General features: G+C 41.3%; 1 protein-coding gene across 1 annotated transcript in view; it reads left to right on the top strand.

The window, feature by feature from the left end:
- Nucleotides 1-514: 514 nt before the first annotated feature.
- Nucleotides 515-21,823, top strand: part of b4galnt4a (beta-1,4-N-acetyl-galactosaminyl transferase 4a) — a 140,029-nt gene continuing 118,720 nt past the window's right edge. The window contains exon 1 of the mRNA XM_063479975.1: nt 515-2,452. Coding sequence (XP_063336045.1) covers nt 2,311-2,452 — 142 coding nt within the window. The 5' untranslated portion in view covers nt 515-2,310. The remainder of the gene's footprint in view (nt 2,453-21,823) is intronic.

Below are 21,823 nucleotides of genomic sequence, written 5' to 3'. Positions count from 1 at the left end.
ACTAGCAGCCCCTCACAGCAACAACAAGTCATGAAACTTTTCACACATATGCAATCGTTTCTTTTATTTTTTATTTTTTAAATTAGTGTTACGTTCATTATGGTTTCTTTTTATCGTTGACCACTGGGGGGCAGTCAAGCGTGCGTCCTGACTGGTCTACAGGGTGTCGCCACACAGCTCACACACAAAGGCTGTCTAGATAATTTGTAAAGATGGATCACAAGGTTTCCAGCCTCGTAATGACATGACTGAAGTATTTAGTAATTTTCTCACTTCCGCTTCAAGTATTAGGCTTACGATTAATGTTTTAAATCGTAATTCCGACCAAATCATCTTTCTTTGAAACAACTGGGACGTTGTTTCATTTTAGTTTGGCAAACAAATGAAATTTATCTCCAGCCGAGGAATTAAAATGTGTGCTGTAATCAGAAAAATATGCAATGAGTGTTACTGAAACTAATTGATTTAGAAATACATTTTTGAAGGAATTAACAAACCCAACACCAAAATTAGAATAAAATGTGATTTCCTCCCTTTTTCGGTGTACAGTGGTTTAATTAATCTTCCAAAGGCCATTTGAGCGGTTTCATTTGTCGAGTTATTTCTTCATTTCCTGAAAAGCGACTAATCATTGCTCATCTAATTAACATGGGTCCTTGAATTCGGGGGGGATATGGTAAAACAGGAACGGTGAACAAGTTTCAGGATGTGCGTTCAGCTATTGGATGCTGGATCGTGTGAGTGCCAAGCAACGGCGAAGGCGAACAAGTAGACCCGCCTCCTCTGAGCCCATGGCGTATTTGTAATTGGACGCCGGACTTGTCATTCCTCGTCCTCTCACGTTAGGTTGCTCTGCACCGTAAGATGTTCAATTGATGGGCGTACTGAGCTGTGCAGGGACTGGAGATACCCTCCTTCATTGTAGCAAAACAAAACCATGTTCTCTCCCGGTTATTCCTCAGCTTGTTGCTGGGCTCTCCGCGACACCCTTCCTGGACCTCAGCTGGTTTTTATTATTTTTTTTTACTCCCAGTGCTCGTTGACACGCAGGTCTGATGATGCTGTTGCGGCGTTTTAATGGGAAAAAAAGCTCATGAGAGAAAAAACAACACAAGGTAGTGCATCCCAGCAGTGCCACGTATTGTGCTTATTTGTTTAATTCTGGTGAGGTGCTCGCTTGCTTGTGGTCTTTCTTGTTAATTGTGCAGTCGGACAGTGCTGCTAGCCTACTTTGGGAGAATGAGGTAAAAAAAAATGCACCTGCCGTGAAGACAACGGAGAAACCGGAGCACATGGGCATCTCTTCCCCGGACCTCAAATTATTGCACAGTCGCTTTTGAGTAACCCACCTTTGTTACGCCGCCATGGAGCAGTTTTTTTATCTGCATCTCGTAATATTTACTCGTCGCTGGGCTTTAAACCCACCCGAGTACGAGGATGACAGCTGATCGCCCCTCCTCTCCCCGGACTTCAATAAAAACGCGCTCCAGCTGAACGCGCTGCCATCGATTGGAAGCCAGGCTCTCTGTGTGCGCTGTGTTTAACAATAGATGGAGCGCGGAGGGTTGTGACATTTGGCCGATTGCCACCCTGACCTTTCCCCCCCTTCCTAGTCCAGTTACCTCCAGGTTTCTCTGGCAGTAGCCCGCGTTTCACTGACGGCCACTTCACTCATTTGTGCTCGGCGGTAAAAAGATTACATGACCCACCTGCAGAAATGCTAAGTGCGAGCACATCTCCTCTCGGAAACTACACTTCTCCTCTTACTCTTTGATACTTTGCGCTAAAGCCGTGGTCGTGGATGATCCTCGAGTAGCCGATAAAACCGTCGTGGTGTCAGCATGGGCTTGAGCTTTAGGGGATTTGCGTAGATTATCGTCGGACTGCTATTTTATTCCCACGGTCGCAGAACTCAGCGGCTTTTGATCCGCAGTCCCTTTTTCCTCCGCTTCCCCTCGGACGCCTGTAAAACTCCAGCAGGGAAGCCTGAACCCACGGTTTTCGTGTAGGGGAGGGGAGACAACGGACTGCATTCATAAACGATGACTGCCACGGAGGTGTTTGCTACCAGATCTGAGGATACAACGAGTTTGGCGCTGCTGGCACCCCGTGGATGTGGGAGGACGAGACGCGCATTGGGACTGTAGTTAACACTCGCAGGGATGCCGTCGCTGTGACTGGGAGAGGTAGTCCTTCAGCAGAGCCGCGAACAGCCCAGAAACACAACACAGCAGCGCCCGAACAGTCAGCAGCCTTCCGGACTCGTTTTAACCATCTACCGGGCGCCTACCGGAGGATGTTTCAGCGAGGATGCTGCGCTTCCCCGTGAAGAAGATCCGGAAGCAGTTCAAGCTCCTGCTGCTGCTGGTACTGCTCACCTCGGCGGTTTGGTTCACTTACCTGCACATCAACCAGGGCAAGACTATCAAACTACACTTCAACTACGGAAAAGGTAGATTTTGTTAAGAGAAAACTGTCTGTTCGTTTCATGCGTCAAAGTTTTCTAGGAGGAGTACCGGAAACAAACATTTAACAATCATTTTATGAAAACTGTTTTAATCATTAACTAAAGTAACATTGCTATAAAGTTAACACCTAGAATAGAGCTCCTGTAGGATGGGTAGGAAAAGTAAGATTTTAATGCCATACAGTCTCTAAACAGTTACATAGTTGTAGCTCAGATGTTTTCATGAAACAACCGCTCTTCTGGCTTTGACACATTGCTCTCCTTTGTTTGCTGTGATGGGTATAACCTGATATACTACAACAAGTAACACTCTCACGGAGAGAGTGAGAGCATGTCTTATAAATTAGCCAGAGCTTTTTTTTCTTTCTGTAGGCTAAGAAAAGAGCACCTGTTTATCTGTCCAGGTCCAAAGTCAGGCCCTCACCTTCAACATCAATAATCAAAGTGGTGCTTGTGAAGGTGGCTTCAGAGGTCACAGCAACGCCTGAAAAATATTAGAAGGTGGGCAGTGCAGTGAGAGGCACATTTCCACCTGCTGCTGTTGTGCTTCTTATTACCAAGGCTTGATTGCGTTTATCCACAGTGCACAGCAGTAGCGGCTGGCTGTAACAGTAGATGATGCTGAGCATTACAGGAATGGCTGATGATAAAAAGTACTGGAACTAATACACCACCGGTGAGCCTACTTCAGATTTAACGCTGGGTGCTGGTGTGCCTGTATCTCTTGCAGCTGTCTGTGTAAAGTGATATGCAATAATTATGATGTCCTTGAAACAGTGGGCACCGTCCGTGCACATGCACACATGGGTGACTGACATACAAGGATCATTCCATTGTGTCTGATCTCAGTGCTGGGGTTTTCCCAGTGACAGACCAGATATAGTTTTGTGATCATGAGAATCCTGAATCATATGGAGGGCTGGAGACTGCCCAATATCATTTATTTACTGCTGCTAAGTTAGTTGTAAAGTTGTGTCAGGGTTTTGAGTGTAAATGCCCAGCAAAGTATTCCTACACTGACTCTTTTATGAAGCAAATATTATTGTACTCTGCAGGTATACAGCAGATCACTCGAGGAATAAAAAAAATGCATATTAAACTGCTGTTTTCACAAAGGTTACATTTATTGCAAATTTTCACGCTCATGATTTTGTATCCATAACCTGTGTTCACATATATGGAAGCTCTTCACTACCTGCGATTTATTTATTTATTTTTGCTATTGCTGCAGTGTCGTTCCCGAATTTGCGTTAATTAGCCCAAGAGCATGACAGTTGCTTTCATTGAGTGAAATCACGGACCTCAGCACACACAGATATTTTCAATATACTTATGCTCATCTTTTTAAGGGTTCCTTTAATAAACTGCCTTTGTGACGTGTCTGCTGCGGCTGTCTGGTGAGGAAGGAAGCTGTTATGCTTGCAGTGCCGGTCTATGTGTCTAATTGACTGTCTTCCTTTTTAGTAGGCATCTGAGCAGGTCAACTTACTTAACCTCTTATGAATAACATGTCCCTTCTCGCACTAAGGGTTTCTAAGTGAGATGTAGCCATTACTGGAAATGGGGCTCTATGAAGTGTGTAAATATTCATATTGGGCTGCCAGTTTTTTCTTTTTTTCCTACACAATCTTCAATTGATTCTTAGCAGTGGGGTGGGGCAGGTAAAATTAATGGAATTTCATTTTCGGCCTGATTCCGACATTATTTCGATATGAAGTGACACTGTCAAATTTCCATTCTGGTCGTCTGTATTTTGGAGGAAATTAGATTTATCTTGACCCAATCTTCTCCTTCTTTTTTTTTTTTTCTTGTTCATTCTTCGTCATCCACTAGATGAAGTGTTACTGCCTGATGACCAGCAGGGCTTTGAGAAACAGAAGCATGAAGAGCCCAGCTGAGGCCATTCCAGCTTAATTGTGACTAATGTTGTGAGAAGCTGTATTCCGATAGTTTCTCAAAAAAGCAGAAAAGTGAGAATCCAGTTTGAACATGGAAACAGAAAGGATGAACTCTGTCTGATGAGAGTCTTTGTGCTGCAGAGAAAGAAAAGTGCTCTCAGTGGGTACTGATGGCCTTGAGCAAGATTCTGTTTTGGTTTTACCCAGCGACTTACCTTTTGCGTGGCATAAGTAAACCAAATTATTCGAACGTTTGGATATTTTATCTGAGCTGTTTTTCACTGGTCTACTTGGAGTGAGATGCATTGTCACTTGTGGAAATGCGTTGTTTTCGTGCTGGAGGCAGGAGGTAGGACACGTGACGCCCACTTGCTCACTGGGAATTCACTGGAGTATTAACTGTGCTATTCACACATGGGCGCAGGACCTTGCGCAGGAGTGCTGGCATGTTAAAGACCAGCTCATGTTCAATCTGACCGCATCTGCATTAGAACTGTTATTAGGCCTCTTTGGTTCAGGATTGTCGTCATTCAGAGCACTAAGTCAGCCACAGCCGTGCTAAATTATTATACCACTAAATTATTAAATATAGGATCTGTGTGATAGACCAGTGGCAACAGGGCGATGGGCAGTCCACTTAGTTTTTTGTGATTTTAAAGCTTCTAAGGTGGAAGCATGAAGTGAACTATTGATTCTGTCACTATAAGCACATAGGACATGTAGCTTGTGAAGTGAGGGATAAAACATGAGTAGACTCTTTCTAGTTTTTTTCTGACCCTTTGGACTCTCTTTCAAAAAGGAACTGTTGGTCAAGAGGTTTTTTCTCATATCCCATTAGGGAATCTACAAACACAACAATCTTTATTTTCTATGTTTATAATAAGATGATTGACTATGATATACTGAATAGACCAGTCAAAGAAATATAATTTTATTTTAATGAAACATTTGTAAATATATGAGCGTTACTTAGGGCATTTAATGATATTTTCTTGAAAGCCATGCTAGCTGTTGCACCTATGATTATGACGAAAGCCAAAAGGTATAATTAAATAGTTTTATGACGGCACACTGGCCAGACTGGCCTTTATTTAATCTGAATTTTAATGAGGATGTGTTTTGGCAGGTAAATCAGCAGTGCATATTAGATGAGTGCCACATTTACCTAGCCACCCAGTCGTACAGCGGCCCCCCTGTTTTCCAGCTTCAACAGGTCCACTGGAATGGGCGAGAAGGCAAAGGGGGAAAGCTTGCTGCTGCATACAGCCCTCTATTGATTAACTGCGATTACACACGTGGCGGTTCATGCATGTGCATACACGCAGGCACCCCTCATATAAACACAGATGTGGTGCCTGTGTTTGTCGAACGGCACATAATCCAAACATACCTTTCCTTGCATCACTGTGGATAAAGAGGAAGTCGAAGAGGAGAAAATCTCAGGATTTTTAACAGCTTGACTGCTTGGTTGCCCATGGAGACAACATATGGGAAAGGCGCATGTGGTGCTTGGAGCTTATTTTATGAAGACAAGTGCATTCATAGGTTTCCAGGAAGCATGAATCTATTAAATATCTAGATGGAATTTGAAATTAAAACAGACACATCTTATAGATGCGTTGTCATAAAAATGTAATAAATCTTGAGGGGGGAAAAAACTAACCAAGTCTCATACATAATCACATTCAAGCATTCAGATGTAGTTGCAGTTGGGCATAAAGTTTGATTTAGCTTGTTGTTGTTGTATCTCGGCAGCAGCAGGCTCAGGTTGGCTCGCTGTCATGGTAACCATGCCCTCCGGTGTCACTTTTCCTAATTTTAGCTCTTGAGGTTCTTATGGTTGGTCACTCTTGTGCCAAACTGGTAACAGACACTGCTTTAACATGAAGGCCTGAAATCACCGAAAACAAAAAAATAAAGAAGTGACTAGATAAAAATATATCCAATTAAAACAACATTAAAGTAAACGTAGGCATTTATCAGTAATTTAAAATGTAAATGGTCCTTTGGAACAGTATTATTTGAAACTGTAGTGGGGTTTCACTTCTCTGTTGAGAGCCTCGGCTCAATCAAGCAGTAGTCGACACCTTAACACAAAAGGAATGACAGCGTCTTCATTTGTATAATGAGGTAAAATATGTAAATGTATAAAAAATTAGTAAATTAATAAATATATCTGCACTTTATAGAGACTTTGTGATCTATCAGGGTTTAAAATCTTAAACACATAGATAGCAGTTTTTTATTCATCATTTATTCATGTAGTGGTGAATATAATAATATATCTACCTTTTCAGCTTTCTAAATAATGCAGTTACCCACAGTGCCCACTTGCGCTTTGATAGTTGTTGGTAAAGAACCAAACAAACAGAGATATACACCCTCTGCTTAGTAAAAAGCAGTTATGGAGCTTTTTATAGTTTTATATCTTAGGTGTATTTTTTTTTAAGTTAAATTTAGTAGAGCCCAGCGAGAGCGCAGTGTGCAGGTCTGCATCAGGTGAATGGTTTGAGCATGTTGAAGTGAGGGACAGGTGTGAACCCAGCTGGGTAGTTGGGATTTTAGAGATTGCTTCCACTTTGGTATCTTGTTTCTTTGTGAAAGAGCTCGGGTACTTTTCATCAAAGTAAAATCTGAAAGCACTGAGTTATGAAATTGTAGCCGGACTACTGTTGCAATTTATATTCTCGCAGTCCCACACAGAACTGTTTCTGAAGGTATACAAGGACATGATTCAATTTCCAGGTGGATGTTTGCTGTGATCTGAAAATTGAAAATGGAATCTTAAAATGTTCCTGCCTCCGTTCACCGTTATTGAGAGATAATTAAATGTAACAATTAACATTGCGCATGAAACTGTCATTTAATTTGACATCTTATTCCATTTCAGCGGTTGAGTCATAAAACTATACTCGTGTGGCATCTGTTAGATTGCGTCTTGGGAGCTGGGGTGGTAACTGCCACAGGCTCAACCATGAATCTGCCCCACAGCTTATTTGTCCAACCCAGTAAATCTCTCTTTCTTTGGCTTATTCCGCAGCCAGGATAAACTGTTTCTGTAACAGCTCAGACCGCATCCTCGATGTGCTTCGGACGCGGTGGGATCTGCCTGTTAAAGGTGGAGACAAGAGAAGGATTAAGGGAGGGAAATGATACCCTACACCTTTGATACGTTCAGTACATGAATTTGATTACATTTCCTTTTGCACACACAGTCAGAATTTGTGTATTTCCTCAGTAACACTTTTGGCTTCCTCTTGCAATTCATTTTGCATTTTCTTTCTAATGCTAAAGCAATTGCACAGTGCTGCTGGACAGAATGTAAAACAGCTCAAAGATATTTCACACTCAGCATGTGTTACATTCACATGCCCACAGTGCATTTCATGACTCCTAAGTGTTGAATGTAAGATTTAACAGATGCGGATATAGAATTGAGAAATGAAAGAGGCCAGGTTGATAGGTCAGTAAAAAGCACTGGAAAAAACACAAGTCCAGAGTGTGTTAACCTCAGGGTTAATGAAATTTGTGTTGGCCTGCCTAACGAGCCACCATCAAGGTACCAGCTTTGCCCCATGTAGATGAGATCTCTGGCCCGCTGCCACAGCTTTGCCGCAGGAGATTTGTCTGTGTATGTGCGAGAGTAAGCGAGTGAAACAGAGAGATTTTGTGCAAAAGGGAGCAAGTGTGTATGTGTGATGTAGTCTGTTTTTTTTTTTTCTCTTTCTTTTTTTTCTTTTTGCGTGTGTGTTTTTGCATGTGTCTGTGAGTGCACACCTCCCCGCTCTCGCTGCCGTCTGCACTTTAGGCCCAGTGTTTAGCCGAGCAGAAGAGGAAGCAGCTGAATGATGGCACTGTCTGCCCACTGGCACGCTTGCTATGATTGGGGCGAGGTGGGGAGCGGGTTGGGGTGGGGTAAATTGGGGAGGAGCGACTGGGCAGAAGAAGGACACCCTTCTCATGCAACAGGTGGGACATGCAGCAGGATGCATCATGGGAGGATGTGGCTATGACTCATGACCGAAGCCATTTAGTGCTTATGGTGCACATTCATAATAATCTGCCTGTGCTTTCCGTGGAGCTCTGTATATACATCAGATTCGTGGCTCCTACCATTAGTCTGGCTCAAAGCTGGTAACTAGCTTTCTCGTCTGGGCCAACTCAGCACGGTGGAGAGCTACAGAAAGGGATCGGAAAGTTTCACCAATATCGCTTTATTCCTTTAGGAGGTGGCGAGCACAGCGTACAGCTGGATACTAACAGTTTACTCATAACGGGGCTGCTTAGACACACTAAAAGTAGCTACTTTTATTAGTGTGCTCTCACAGAGAGATGAGACTACCTACCGCTCACGCTAACTCATTCATCTACACATACATAACCACAAATACAAAAGAAAGGGGGTGGTCCCTCCCTTCCCCAAAACATTGGACCTATGCCACAAATACATTGCCAGTCAGGCTACCTTCTTAAAGAAAAGGCTTTTCCTGTAATATAGAGAAACCTATTCAGGTGTAGCTAGATTATACAGCGGGGGTATCTAATAATTCTCCAATCACATTGTTAAACAACGCCATTAAGATTTAATTAAGACCAATTTCCTCAGCAGAGACTCGTAAAAACCCACACAATTTGGACAATTTAATAGGACACAGCTGTGAGACACAGGGGAGGTGAGTTTGAGTCAGAATGAATTGGTGAGTTTAAGAAGTAAGAAACAGAGAGAGAAAAGAGCGAGAGCCAGAAAGACAGATGTCAGGTGGGAGTATCGACTGTAGACGATCGTGATCCCTGTCGTGATGGGATTTGTCAGTTTCCTCCATGCTCAGGTTTGGTTCCGCTTTTTACTCCCTACCTCTGCAAAAAGTATTTTCTTTCATGGGGTTTCTGTGCCGTGTTGGGGCTGTATCAGCTCTGGTGTTGCCTTACTGTAAGCGATCCGGACCTTGCAGGATTTCAATCAATCATCAAAGAGTGTGTGTCTGTGCGCTCCCTGCTGCTCAGAATGAGCTTTCTGTGGCGGTGGTTAATGGAAAAGGTCACCTCTCCCTGAGGCTGTGACGACTTGCAACAAAGGCAGGGAAGGGATCAGAGGAGAGAGATGGATAAACCTTGGAGATGGAAGAGACTGACTTTATGGAGACAAAGGTGTTGGTTGCATTGTAACGAGCTTTGAATGCTATTTTTTTTAAGCCCTGCAGAAAATTCCAGAAAATGGAAACACTTGATATAAAAGAGTAAATTAACTGAAGCTTGACTGTCCCTGTGTGCAACTCTCTTTGTAGTTTTCGCTTGTATTCCCTGTTTTCTTTTGAAAGCACTGGCATGCACATTTTTACTATTCATCATAAACTTATGAATATTTACAAGTCTGGGGAAGATCTGGAGGTGGGCTAGGAATTCATCAAATTTATGAAAGCTTCTCGGGTGAAGTGAGGGGGAGAGTCTGAGGTTTGCTTCACTCTGACATTTAAGGACTTTTCCCACCATTTAGATAACTATAAATCCCACATTTTATGTGTGGCTATATATTTAAAAGGATTAAAAAAAAAGTGGTGGTTATGATAAGGTTCCTCACTGCTCCACAGCTGGTCTGACGGAGATACCCTGCTGACAGCTTTCAAATATGATGCTTTTGTAGTTTTGTAACTTTTTGCTTAGTTAAGCTGAATTATAAAGGTTCCTCTTAAGGTTTTTTCCTTTTTACATTGTCATGTTTTATATCCGTCTCCCTCTATGTATAATTGTTTTTTTTTTGGTTACGTGTTGGAGTGCCAAAGGAGGCAGGAGATGAGAGCAAGAAAAAGAGAGAGGACGAGGGCTGCACTTTGTCATTCTTTTGTCTTTTGTCTCGAAGGCCTGCTGCCCAGCTTGATTCACAAAGCAGCTTGATGTGAGCCGCTTTGTGAAGGAGCGCGGCATCGCTCCCCGAGGCCTGTTAAACACTGTTCCCATTTTCCTATTGTGGCTGGTCATAAGGAAAGGTATTCAAGAGGAAAGGAAAGTTTCCAGTTTACTCTGGGGCTCTGTTTGTGTTTGCATAACTGTGCATGCTTGCTTTGAGTGGAGATCAGGCAGTGTGCACTGAATTTTAACATCCCTTCACTAACCGAGCTTTTTAATTTGCTGTCATGTAATGGCCAAAATTTATTTGAGTTTTTCCCTCTTTTCTGAGCCTCAGTTACACTAATCCTGCTGATTCAGCTGTATAAGAGGATAAAGCTCAAAGTCACGGAAGTTGGACGTTAACTTATGTTCTGAGATTCCTTTTCAAATCTTTTTTTTTTTATTCTTTTATTGACAAAGTTTGATTTTCAAGAGCTGCTCTTCTTCTAGCTGTATGCAAGAAGATATAAAGCACGCTGTCATGCTGAAAGCAGAGAAGCAAGAACATGGTAAACAAACTGAGCAGCTAGACGTTTTCTGCGCACACTCGACCGTTTATAGCAGTAATTTTTTTAAACAGTTATAAAAATGATCTTTCTTGAAGTAAGAATGTGTCAGAGTTTTAGAGGATTACATTTTTTTTTAAAGTAAGCCAGTGCAATACTCACCATGTTAGCTGAATTCAGTATACTTTTTCATATTGTTCTCCACACAAAAACCTTTCACGAGTGAATCTTTATAGCTTAAAAAAACTTCTCACTCAACATATCTTACTTGGATGTTTTGTAGTGTAATACAAAATTTAACCCTCCCCCCAACTCAAAAAAAACTAAATCAGGGAGGTAATATTTAACTGTCAAAGCTAGATTTTCTCCACCTTGGAACTGCATCCTTAATAGGCCACTTCTTTCACCTACGGCTTCAACCGATGTGAATTACCTGACCGAGTTTGGGCCAAGTTGTGTCTCTTCCATTAGATACCGAATGAGAAACTCACTCACTCTTAAATTTCAGCACCCACTGTATCAGGCAGTTTTCCCAGTATCCAACACGGTGAAGGCTGCAGCTGAAGGCACTACTATAAATTCCTTCCTCCAGGACAAAACGTCACGCCGAGCCTTCAATATCTAACTCGGCAGAATATCAATGCTAAGAGCCGTCTGGCTTGTTATCCGGAATTTTCCCTCTGCTAGCTCTAACAGTATAAAAGCAACAGCAACAAGACAAATGAAATCAAAGGATAGCAAAAGCATATAAAAGAAAGAGAACTTGAGTGCTAATTATCTTAAAATAATTTTTTATCGAAGCACACGTCTGAACAAAACATTTGTTCTCTTAGTGTTATTGCTCACTCGTAGGACGGTGCTCACTGGACAGCCTTAAAAGCTCATCTCACAGAGGTACATTGTACATCTTATGTCACCACGCTTTCTTCCACCTCCTCCTCCACCCTCTTATCTGCCATTTCCCTCCTGCTTTTACTCTTCATTTTCTTCTTGCTTCTCTTTCACTTCTGTCCTCTGTGGGAAAGCAAAAAAAAAAAAAAAAAATGACACATGCATCTCCACTCCCTGTTTTTACATCCATTTTTACATTTGCAAATGAGACGTGGGACAAATGCTAGCTTTCCATCCAGGTGCATTTGACATGGAGATTCACCTTCTTCAGCAGAGCAGAATGATTCAACTCTATTATCTCTCTGTCAAACAGGCTGCTGCTACCTGCCCCGCCGGTGGAAATGAGGTATTTTTACATTTGTTGGGGAGGACAGGAGAACTGGCAATGAGCCGATGGGTATAATGCATTGGTCTAGCACTTTTTTTTTTTCTTCAGATCACGTGATCTTGTTCTAGATCACAAAGAAGAAGGAGAAAGCAGTCAAGGCCATGTATATGTTTAGTGCTGGAGGATATATAGCAATATTTCTAATGTGCTGCATTTAATGTGGGTCTGGCAAGTAGATGGATAGATCTGTTTGCATATTGTGTGTGTATACACTTGTACACTTGCATATAACAAGACGGATGGTTTCTTAATTCAAAGCAGATTGTGTCTTTGTTTGTGGAATTATTTGGCATTTTGCTCAGAGTGATGCAGAGTTCACGCTTTATTGCGCCGTGCATTAGAAATCATTCAGTCCATACAAATAAATGCGTGGCTCCTGGCTCACCTCTCTCCAAAATAAAAACAATAGTAACTAGCAAGAGAAATTATATGCATGTATAAAACTGCTAAAAGGGCATTTAAAGTAAAAACAACAGTGACATTAAAATATGCAGTAGATGTTAATATATGCACTTTGTCATGTTAGAGCGTGGCCTATACATCAGGATATATGATTAAATTTTCATTAAAAAAAAAAAGGCTGTGTGACTTACTAAAGGTCACACTTTTAATCTGAGCAATAACAATCATGTCCTGTTCAAAAGCTTAGTAAATGTGGCCGGCGAAGACGAAAATAAATAAACGAGCCCGCTGTCATGATGACTGTTGTCACACTCTTCAGGGGTTGCCCTCTTATAATATAATATCGTTGTGCACTCGGCAGCAAAGCGTGACTAACTGCTTTTGTCTCCCTTAGACCAGAGTGTGGATGTCAGCGTTCCACTTTAGAAATAAACCAGTTTGCAGCTGGAAGAATATTCCCGCGCAATCTCCAGACATCTCTGTTGTTTTCAGCTTAATAGAATCGAGTATAATCATGAGCGACAACAAAGCGTACTCGTGTAACTCGCAGATATTTTTTGAAAAAAGAATTTTAAACGGCAAAATAATTACTATTACATTGACTGTTAATTGTGTTTGTCGAGTCATTTTGCAGCTTGTCACACATGAACAAAAGCTTTTATCAGACTTTTTGTTATTATTTTTTAAAAAATTTTTGTTAAAACTGCTAAGCTGTAGGCAAAAACTGTGTCAACGCCTCTTCCAGAGCCAGTGTCCTTGTCAGGAACTCAATTCCCAGCTTAGTGTCGATGGTTTTATGCATAACATTTTGCAGTTTTGTACCTCTGTGGATCTTTTTTGTATGCGCACGCCTGAGGGTAAATCTAGGAGACTTTTTGTTTGCAACAGTTTTCCATACCTATGCACTTAAAAAGCACATGTTAGTGATGGAAAAATTGAGTGTGGGATTTGACCCTTCTGCAAATAGGGTCAATGCAGCAGGATAACACACGTAGACCTTGTATTCTCCTCTCTATTGCCCTCTTATTTTTTTTTTCTTCTTTGCTTAGAATTGGAGGATTGCTGATTATATTGCCTCTCCACACTAATCTGCTTTCAGGCCGCACATTTGTAAGGTGAAACACACACTCTCACATAAATGTATTGAATCTGCACGCAAAGAAGAGTAATTTGTTTTTCTTTGAGTGCCCTTAAAACTAGCTGGTGCTCCGGGGGAGAAAAAAAATCATCCAATCAGCAGAGCGTCCTTGATGTTAAGCCGAGTCGTCACAGATTGAAGTGGATTCTGCTTGTTACCCTGATCAGACAGACATGCTCATTCAGGTGAAGGCTTCGCTCAGCTTGATTAGGTTATTGAAACGTTAAATAGTTTTTTACACTGCCAGAGCTGTTTGTACCTGTGGGAATCGCACAGTTTGGACCCTCAGTTCGGTCTGCTTTATGTGTGTTTGCTGTACACGTTGCTCTTTTGTATGTCTGAGTTCAAGCAGGCAGCTCTCTGCTGCTGTTTAGCTAGGTGCTGTGTATTGTGTATAATTTACTTCATGGTCCACGTTGTGATGTTTTAAAGGGGTTTGATGTATTATGCTTAGATTGAATGACCAGAAGATAAAAAGGATGATTCTTGTGTCCTCTTCATCATTCTGTGCCAGTGTTGGACTGCACTGCTGCTTCGGTGGCAAACACAAAGATTGGCACAAAAAGAGGGTTCTGGATTTGAATCCACGACTAGCTGGGGCCTTTTCGGTGTGGAATTTGCATGTGTGGGATCTCTCTGGGTACTCCAGTTTCCTCTCGCACTCATATATTTTAGGGTAATTGGTGATTCTAAATTGGCAGTAGGTGTGAATGTGAGCATGAATGGCTGTCTGTCTCTCAGCAGTAACCCTGCAAATAGACTTGCACCTTATTCAGTTTCAGTTATGCTTAGAGGTACAATCATTTCTTTTTTGAATTTATTTAACAGGAAAGAAATAACGTAGTACTCATAAATGTACATTAATTAATGGGTAATTATGTCTTCCAACAAACTGACATATTCTCAGAAATGCAAACTATTAAGTTTATGTAGCACTGGCTTGTGGAAGAGGTCATGTTGCCCTGCCAGCAGTCGTCATACAATCTTGGAGATTGACATCACCGTTCCACCTAATCCCGTTTTGTGTATGCAGCTAGAGACCACTGAGAGGCAGAGGGGAGGGTAACTCATAGGTGTTCAGTTGCCGTGGAGGCAAATTTTAATTTGTGTCTGCACCTTCAGACTCAGTCGACTGACATGGGTGAGGTCTTCCAAACTGTACCTTTAAAAACTAAAGCCTGGTTAACAAAAAGGTTTCTTTTCACACCATTTAAAAAAAAAAAGAAAATGTGAAGCCTGTGTGTCTCTTTCAGTTTCCCACAGTGTGGGTTTTCCACTTTGGGTTGGTCTTTCTGCAGGTGGTGGCCTTCCATCATTTCAATGTGCCAAGACATGCAGCTCTCTCACTCTGTCACCCTTCACCTCTTGCTGTCTGTGCTACAGTGAGAGAATGCTGCCTGTGTGCGATGCTTCCAGAGAAAGTAGCACCTGTGTCCTGCTGCAGGCTGCTTTCCCTCTGGGTTTGATATTATCCTTGTTGGTACCCACACACCCAGCCGCACTCATGTCCTCCGCTATATCCGTCCCCTTTATTCAAGCACTCTGTGCTCATTCATATGCTGCGGGGGATTCCTATTTTGCTGCCTTGATTCTATTCCTTCCGGGGTTGTGGGAGCCCGCACCTGTGGGGTACTACACACATACACACACACACACACACAGACATTTGTGGGTAGAATTTGCTTGTATGCCTCCTATTTAAACTGCAGGGAACCTAACTCTGGAAACATTCACATTTGCCCTCTCAGTTCCAGCTGCGAGGAAAATAGGTGCATGAGCTGTGGAGCGGGCAACGTGACAAGTAGAAAAAAGAGAATATTATCAGACTCGAGTTGCCAAGAGATTTCTTTTAAAAGAGGATCAATGTGAACTCTGCATATTTTACAAACCTACAGACCTGTTAAGCTACGTCAAACTAAGGTTTTATTCCATATCAAAGGGAATAAAATTGTTTCTCCGCCATAAAGCGAAGCTTTGCATGCTTTGTACTGTTAAGGTTGTCATAAATGGGTAGTGGAATCTGTGGACATCAGTGGAGAAAACTGGAAAAGTGCTGAACATGTGGGGAAAAAAAGGCATGTTGGCTTTCAATGTGCTGAAATTGGCATATAGAAGAGGTCCGTGTGCACTGAGTGAGCAAGTGTTTCTGTATGCTCACAGTATTATCTAAATGACAGTAAAGCCAAAGCTTGTATCAGCTTTCTACTGCTACATTTTCCTGTCAGCAGCTTGACTCACACAGCTACATGTGAGTCAGCTGACACCTCAGCCCAGTGAACAATGCACACTCGCACACAAAATACTGTCCTCACATCCACACATGGCAGTGGCAGTAGCCCAGCCACCCTTGGAAGATGAATGGACTGGACATTAGTTTAAAAGTCAACCTAAAAATGAAATCATCGTTCCACTCTCTGTCCACCATCCTACTAACACTATGTGGTTGTTTATACTTGACTGAGCATCTCTGGGAGTCTGGCCTCACAACCTCATCCTGTTAGCTCAGACAAGCTTGCAGCCCTCAGCAACTTCAGTGCTGTATTCAGGTCAGAGCAAAACACAAACCTCTCCCCTCTCAGATTTAAACACCCCAGTTATTTATAAGAATGACTTATTTTATTATTATGTAAGAAAAACAGAAATGTGTAAATTATGGTCAGGCAGCTGAATTGTGCCTGGGAAATCACACCGTCAGTTGTTGGTGTAAATAAATACACTTATGAATACATCACTATGGAGTTAAATCTCTTTTCAGAATAATAGAAATTTCTTTTTTTTATTCCTTGTCAACCCTTGTGCAAGAAAAAGAACAAAAAGACAGACACCCCTGCTTCTCTCTGTTTGCAGAAATCTGTTTTGCAGCCCTGGGGCTAAAAGGTCAAACATGAATACGGAGCAAGGAGTCAATCATTGGGGTGAAACTTTCATTTAGTCCAACTTGTAAACTCGTGAACTTCACTTGTTAAGGGAAACATGTCAGTTTGTGATGTTCGCGTCACTCCAGGAGTCATTCTGTGGAGTCAACTTTTCCTTCGCTCTGCCTCAGGTAGTCATCGCCTTCATTTTCCAAAATTACTTTCAGCAACTTGAAGAGAAACCAAGGTTTCTGTTCTGTATGGCTGTGGAGTAGAGTAGAAGATTGTTTCGGGGATTGAGAGAACAGAGCGTCGATACTAGGAGAGAGAGAGAAGAGGGTGAGAAGAGTAAGTAGCAGGTCAGTATTAGGTGAGTCTATTTTCCACTCAAAAATCTTTATAGCTATTTAAGACCTGGATTACTACCCGCCTGTGACCAGTGAACAATCAGAGCCAGAGCCTGTTTAACTTGCTATTCTCCCTGAATTTTTAAGAGCTCTGGGGAAGCCAGAGTAGTCTCTGCCTGCTGCCCCTCAGCTGACAACAAAGCCTTTGAAGTGACAGTGAGTATATGGGCTCAATGTACAATTTCACCTCTGAAGAATATGAAGCAATAATCTGGATGTAAACCTGAGCTGTCTGAAAAATCCAGCCGGTACCCTGGGAAAATTTTACTTCCTTTCTGCATTGCCCTCCCAGCAGAGACTCTTAAAAATGCTTTAATGTCCTGGTGAAACCAACCCCAGTATATTTTTATGCTTTTGCCAGTTGAGAAAAGTGACTGCAGGAAGGGAAGCGTCTTATAAAATAAAAGGTTCTGGTTACCTTGCATTATGACACATAAAGACATCTTCTCATTATGTCATCTTGTTCTCCACACAGATAGGCTGTGTGATTTTCTTGTCATGCTCTGTGGTTTGACCGCTTATTTGTGAGACAGAAGAAAAGTAAAGTACAGTTTCTAATGACACAAGAGCCACACACTTGTAGGATTAACTTTCTATTGACAAGAATATGTAAGCTTAAGCTGGTCAGTGTCTAATATCATAATTCCTGGAACAGGATGGTAAATACAAAATAAAATAAATAAGAAAATGACATGCAGTCGGATGTTTGCCGGTACCTGCAAAATTTCCTTTCAGTTGCTTTTTTCCTTAACGTTCTGGAACTTTTCTTTTAAATGTCTTTCCGTTTCTGTTTAATCTCTCCTGGCATTTCTGTAGTGTTTTCTCTTTAAGTGTCTTAAGATTTGCTAATTGAGAGTTAGGCTGATTGGGGTGTCAGAAGGCTTTAGGACCACATAGACACATCTAGCCTACAGTGCTTTGCTGATGCTGAATGGGTTTGCACACATGCAATCATGTGGTAACTAACATTTCCTTCGCGTCTGTCTGAGAGCTGAGATGTCAGGATATGTTTGTAGTCCACATAATTAGACAGCTGCGTCTGCGTGTGCCTACGAATGTTTCTGGGGTTAAAAGAGCTGTTTTTAATGACTACATTTTTTTGCATTCCCATCTACAAATTTCCTTTTGCATAGTTACTTTGGTACACATCAAAGGCAACAACAAAATCACAAACAACAACGCAGGCAACAAAATAAAAAGGGGAGCTCTGTCACTATGCTTTGTTATTGCTTTCCTATTATCAGTAAAACAGGCTGTTCATATACAGCACAGGGCATTCAATCATGAAGAAAAGTCAAAAACAAATTTCTCATGTATTACAGGAATCTCTTCTCCTGGCATTAATAAATCCCCCTAACATTCACAATTGAATATAAAAATTAAAGTGCTGTGAGGACGTGTTTGCACTCTTTCTGGGTTTTTTTCTGGATATTTGCAATGCTCATCAAACACTTTTTAATATTTGACAAAGATAGTCTGAGTAATGAGAAATTTGCAGTTTTCAAATGGTGATTTCATTTATTAACGGGGGGGAAAAAGCCATCCAAACCTACCTGACCCAAAGTGAAAAACCTGATAACTGCTGTGCCATCCTTGGCAGCAAGAACTGCTGTGATGACTGCAGTTGTGATAACTGACAGCAAGTCTTTCACATCAATGTGGAGGAATTTTCACCAACTCTTCTTTGCAGAATTGCTTTAATTCAGCCACACTGAGGATTTTCAAGCATGAAGGGCCTGTTTGAGGTCATGCCAAAGTATCTCAATTGGACTTTGACTTTGCTAAGCCATCCAAAGTGATCTGCTTTTAAAAAATAATAATTTGAGCTGTTCAAGGTGGACTTTGCCAGTGTTTTTGCAATCATTGTTCTGCGCCATAAACCCAAGTATGCTTCAGCTTCAGGGCAACTGATGGCTGAACATTCACCTTTAGGATTTTTTTTTTTTTCTTTTTTGGCAGAGAGCAAAATTAATTGTTCATAAATCACAGCAAATTGTCCAGGTCCTGAAGCAGCAAAGGAGCTGCAGACCACCACACTACCACCACCACATTTGAGTATTGGTGTATGGTATATGCTTGGTTTTAGACCTGATGTAACGGGACGCAAACCTTCCAGAAAGTTTAACTTTTGTCTCATTGGTGCATAGATGACTTTGAAGACTTCAAATCCGTATGTGGCCATGGCTTGTTCTTCGTACTTTGAAGACTTCAAAGTCATCAAGATGTTTTCTGGCAAATGTGAGATCAGTCATTGTGTTCTTTTTGGTCAGCAGTGGTTTTCTCTGTGGAACTCATGGATGCCGTTTTTGCCCACTCTTTCCTTTTTTTTAAAAAAATTTTGAAACATAAACTGACCTTAACTAAGGAGTGTGAGTTCTTTAGATGTTGTTCTCAGTTCTTTTAAGGCCCGAGTCCTTTATGCACTTTTGGAGTGATTTTGGTGGGCTGGGCACGCCAGAGAAGATTCAGCACTGTTACAGGTTTTCTCCATCTGTGGATAATGGCTCTTACTGTGATTCACTGGATTTTCAAAGATGTAGAAATGGCTTTGTAACCCTTTCTTGGCTGATATATGTCAATGCGTTTTCTTTGAACTCAGTGTTCCAAAATATGTGGTTACTCATGGTTAATTCATGAATTCAAGAGGGGGTGGGGGTCATTTTTTCACATAGGTCAGGTTGATTTGAATGCCTTTTTTTTTCTTAAAAGAAATATCCTCTTGAAAATTTACCTTTGTATTTACTGAGTATCTGTTTGATATTAAAATTTGTTTAATGATCTGAAACATGTAAGTGTAAGGAAGGGATAACTACTTTCTCACAGCACCGTATCTATTTTTTAAGTTTGTTGTATTTACATGTGTGAGCCCCACTCACTCATAAGTTCTCACTGTGGATCAGGAGTAAGGAAGAGATGAAAAACTAATGCTGAGTGATGCACTGAGTGTTTCTTCTTCAGTCACCTTTTTCACCTGCTATGTGTTTGTACACCTTTCTGCATTTAATTATCTGTTATTATTAATCTCTGACTCTCTTCCACAGTATGTCTTTCTCCTGTCTTTATCCACCCATCCCCAACCGCTCGCAGCAGATGGCCCCGCCCCTCCCTGAGCCTGGTTCTGCTGGAGGTTTTTTCCCGTTAAAAGGGAGTTTTTCCTACCCACTGTCGCCAAAGTGCTTGCTCATAGGGGGTCATATGATTGTTGGGGATTGTTTTCTTTGTATTATTGTAGGGTGTTTAGCTTACAATATGATGTGCCTTGAAGCAACTGTTGTTGTGATTTGGCACTATATAAATAAAATTGAATTGAAAATTAAATTAAAGTTTTAGATAATTTAAAAAAAATATGAATCCCAGCTATCACTGTGTTTGTACATGTAGTTGAATGAATAAAAGTTCAGTGAATTTGCTGCTTGATAAGCTTATCTAGCCTATAAAAGCATGATTTTTGTTGTTAAATAAACAGAGAAAGCTAAACAATAATACCATAGCATGCAATAGACATACCACACATTTCTTTCACTGTGAAATCATATTTTTCTCAAAATTAAAATTATTATTCATTATAATTTTTCATTTTGTTTTTCAGTGCTTTAGTTTTTGCACAAATATGTTATTTATTTTAATGGGTTTTTTTAAAGTCTGTTAAGCTGCTTTTTACTTAGACATATCAAATCGCCTTTTCTTCACCACCCCATAAAGCATCCATTTATTCTTTTTTACCAGCATGTTAGTGCAACAGCCGTTCTATTTCATTTTTTATTTCAAAAATATTAAAATTCTCCCTTCCAATATTCTCTCGAGCATCTGAGAGACAATATGGGGCTCAGTGAATTCCCGAACTCATAATCCAATTTCATAATTCACAATTCCCCTTTCCTACCCACTTGCCAAGGCGAGAGCAGCAGAAGCACAGAGGGGCATGCGCACTGACGTGTGGAACGTCAGTGACTGTGAGCAGAAGAGTCAGAGGTTTGTACAGCAGGCTGCTCTGACTGTGGCGTAAACTGCAGTGTAAAGAAAAAAAAATGTTTTCTTCAGGTGACGTTCTGGTAATTGGAGGTCCCTTATCTTCACTTCCGAAAATTCCAAAGTGACTGGTTGAAAGTCTTTTTCACTTTCTGTACGTGAAAAAGGTTTTCAGCCTCTGGCAGCGGTGTAGGCAGTCCTCTTTATTCTTTATTCACCTGCCGCTTTGAATGGCGTGAAAGAATGTGTACACTCTTACCGCATGGATAGGATTTCTAAAAGTTAACCTGATTCTCGCAAATTATCTCACCCACAGCATATTTGTTTGCAAGTGACTTTATCTCATTATTACCTTTTTTTTCTTTTTTTTTTTTTTTTGTGTGTGTGTGTGTGTGTGTGTGTGTGTGTGTGTGTGTGAGAGAGCATGTGCATTTGTAAGTGTTACAGCTCTTGCAACCAGCCTGGCCCTTGCTAAATCCGTATGTGGCCATGGCTTGTTCTTTGGCTCTGAACTTAAATGTCTTGGCGTCCATTCATGGGTACACAAGCGTGATATTGAATCACACAAAGAGAGAGCGGGCTCTGATTTCCCTGCAGGGTCTGCCCTCTGTGGCCCCTTGTCGCCACCCCTCCCCCAGCACATTGGGTGGCAGCGAAACACGGCATGGCCAGAAGATGGAAACTCTGATGATGTAATGGAGAACCACGGGCAGCACGATGACACAATAATTCTCTCATAGGGGTTTTATTGCCACCCACAACGGCATAGCCAGTGGGTTCTGAGTAGATGGTATTTATCCATCTGTCCATCTGTAGACAGATTTTGTCTCGATAATAGCATCCCAACTCTGCAGGATGTTGCCATACTGCAGGTCAATTTACCACTTCAGTGTTCTGGCTTTAATTTTTTCATGACCTGAATCTTGTGCCAAATGTTTGGTTTTTATTTATTTAAGGGCAGTTTTTACTAGTGGAGCTTTTATTCACTTTTTTATTGTGTGATATCATTTTAATAT

Source organism: Pelmatolapia mariae, linkage group LG7, assembly GCF_036321145.2.
Source record: "Pelmatolapia mariae isolate MD_Pm_ZW linkage group LG7, Pm_UMD_F_2, whole genome shotgun sequence".
In the NCBI taxonomy this organism is placed as follows: domain Eukaryota; kingdom Metazoa; phylum Chordata; class Actinopteri; order Cichliformes; family Cichlidae; genus Pelmatolapia; species Pelmatolapia mariae.
This window is presented reverse-complemented; position numbering and strand designations above follow the sequence as displayed.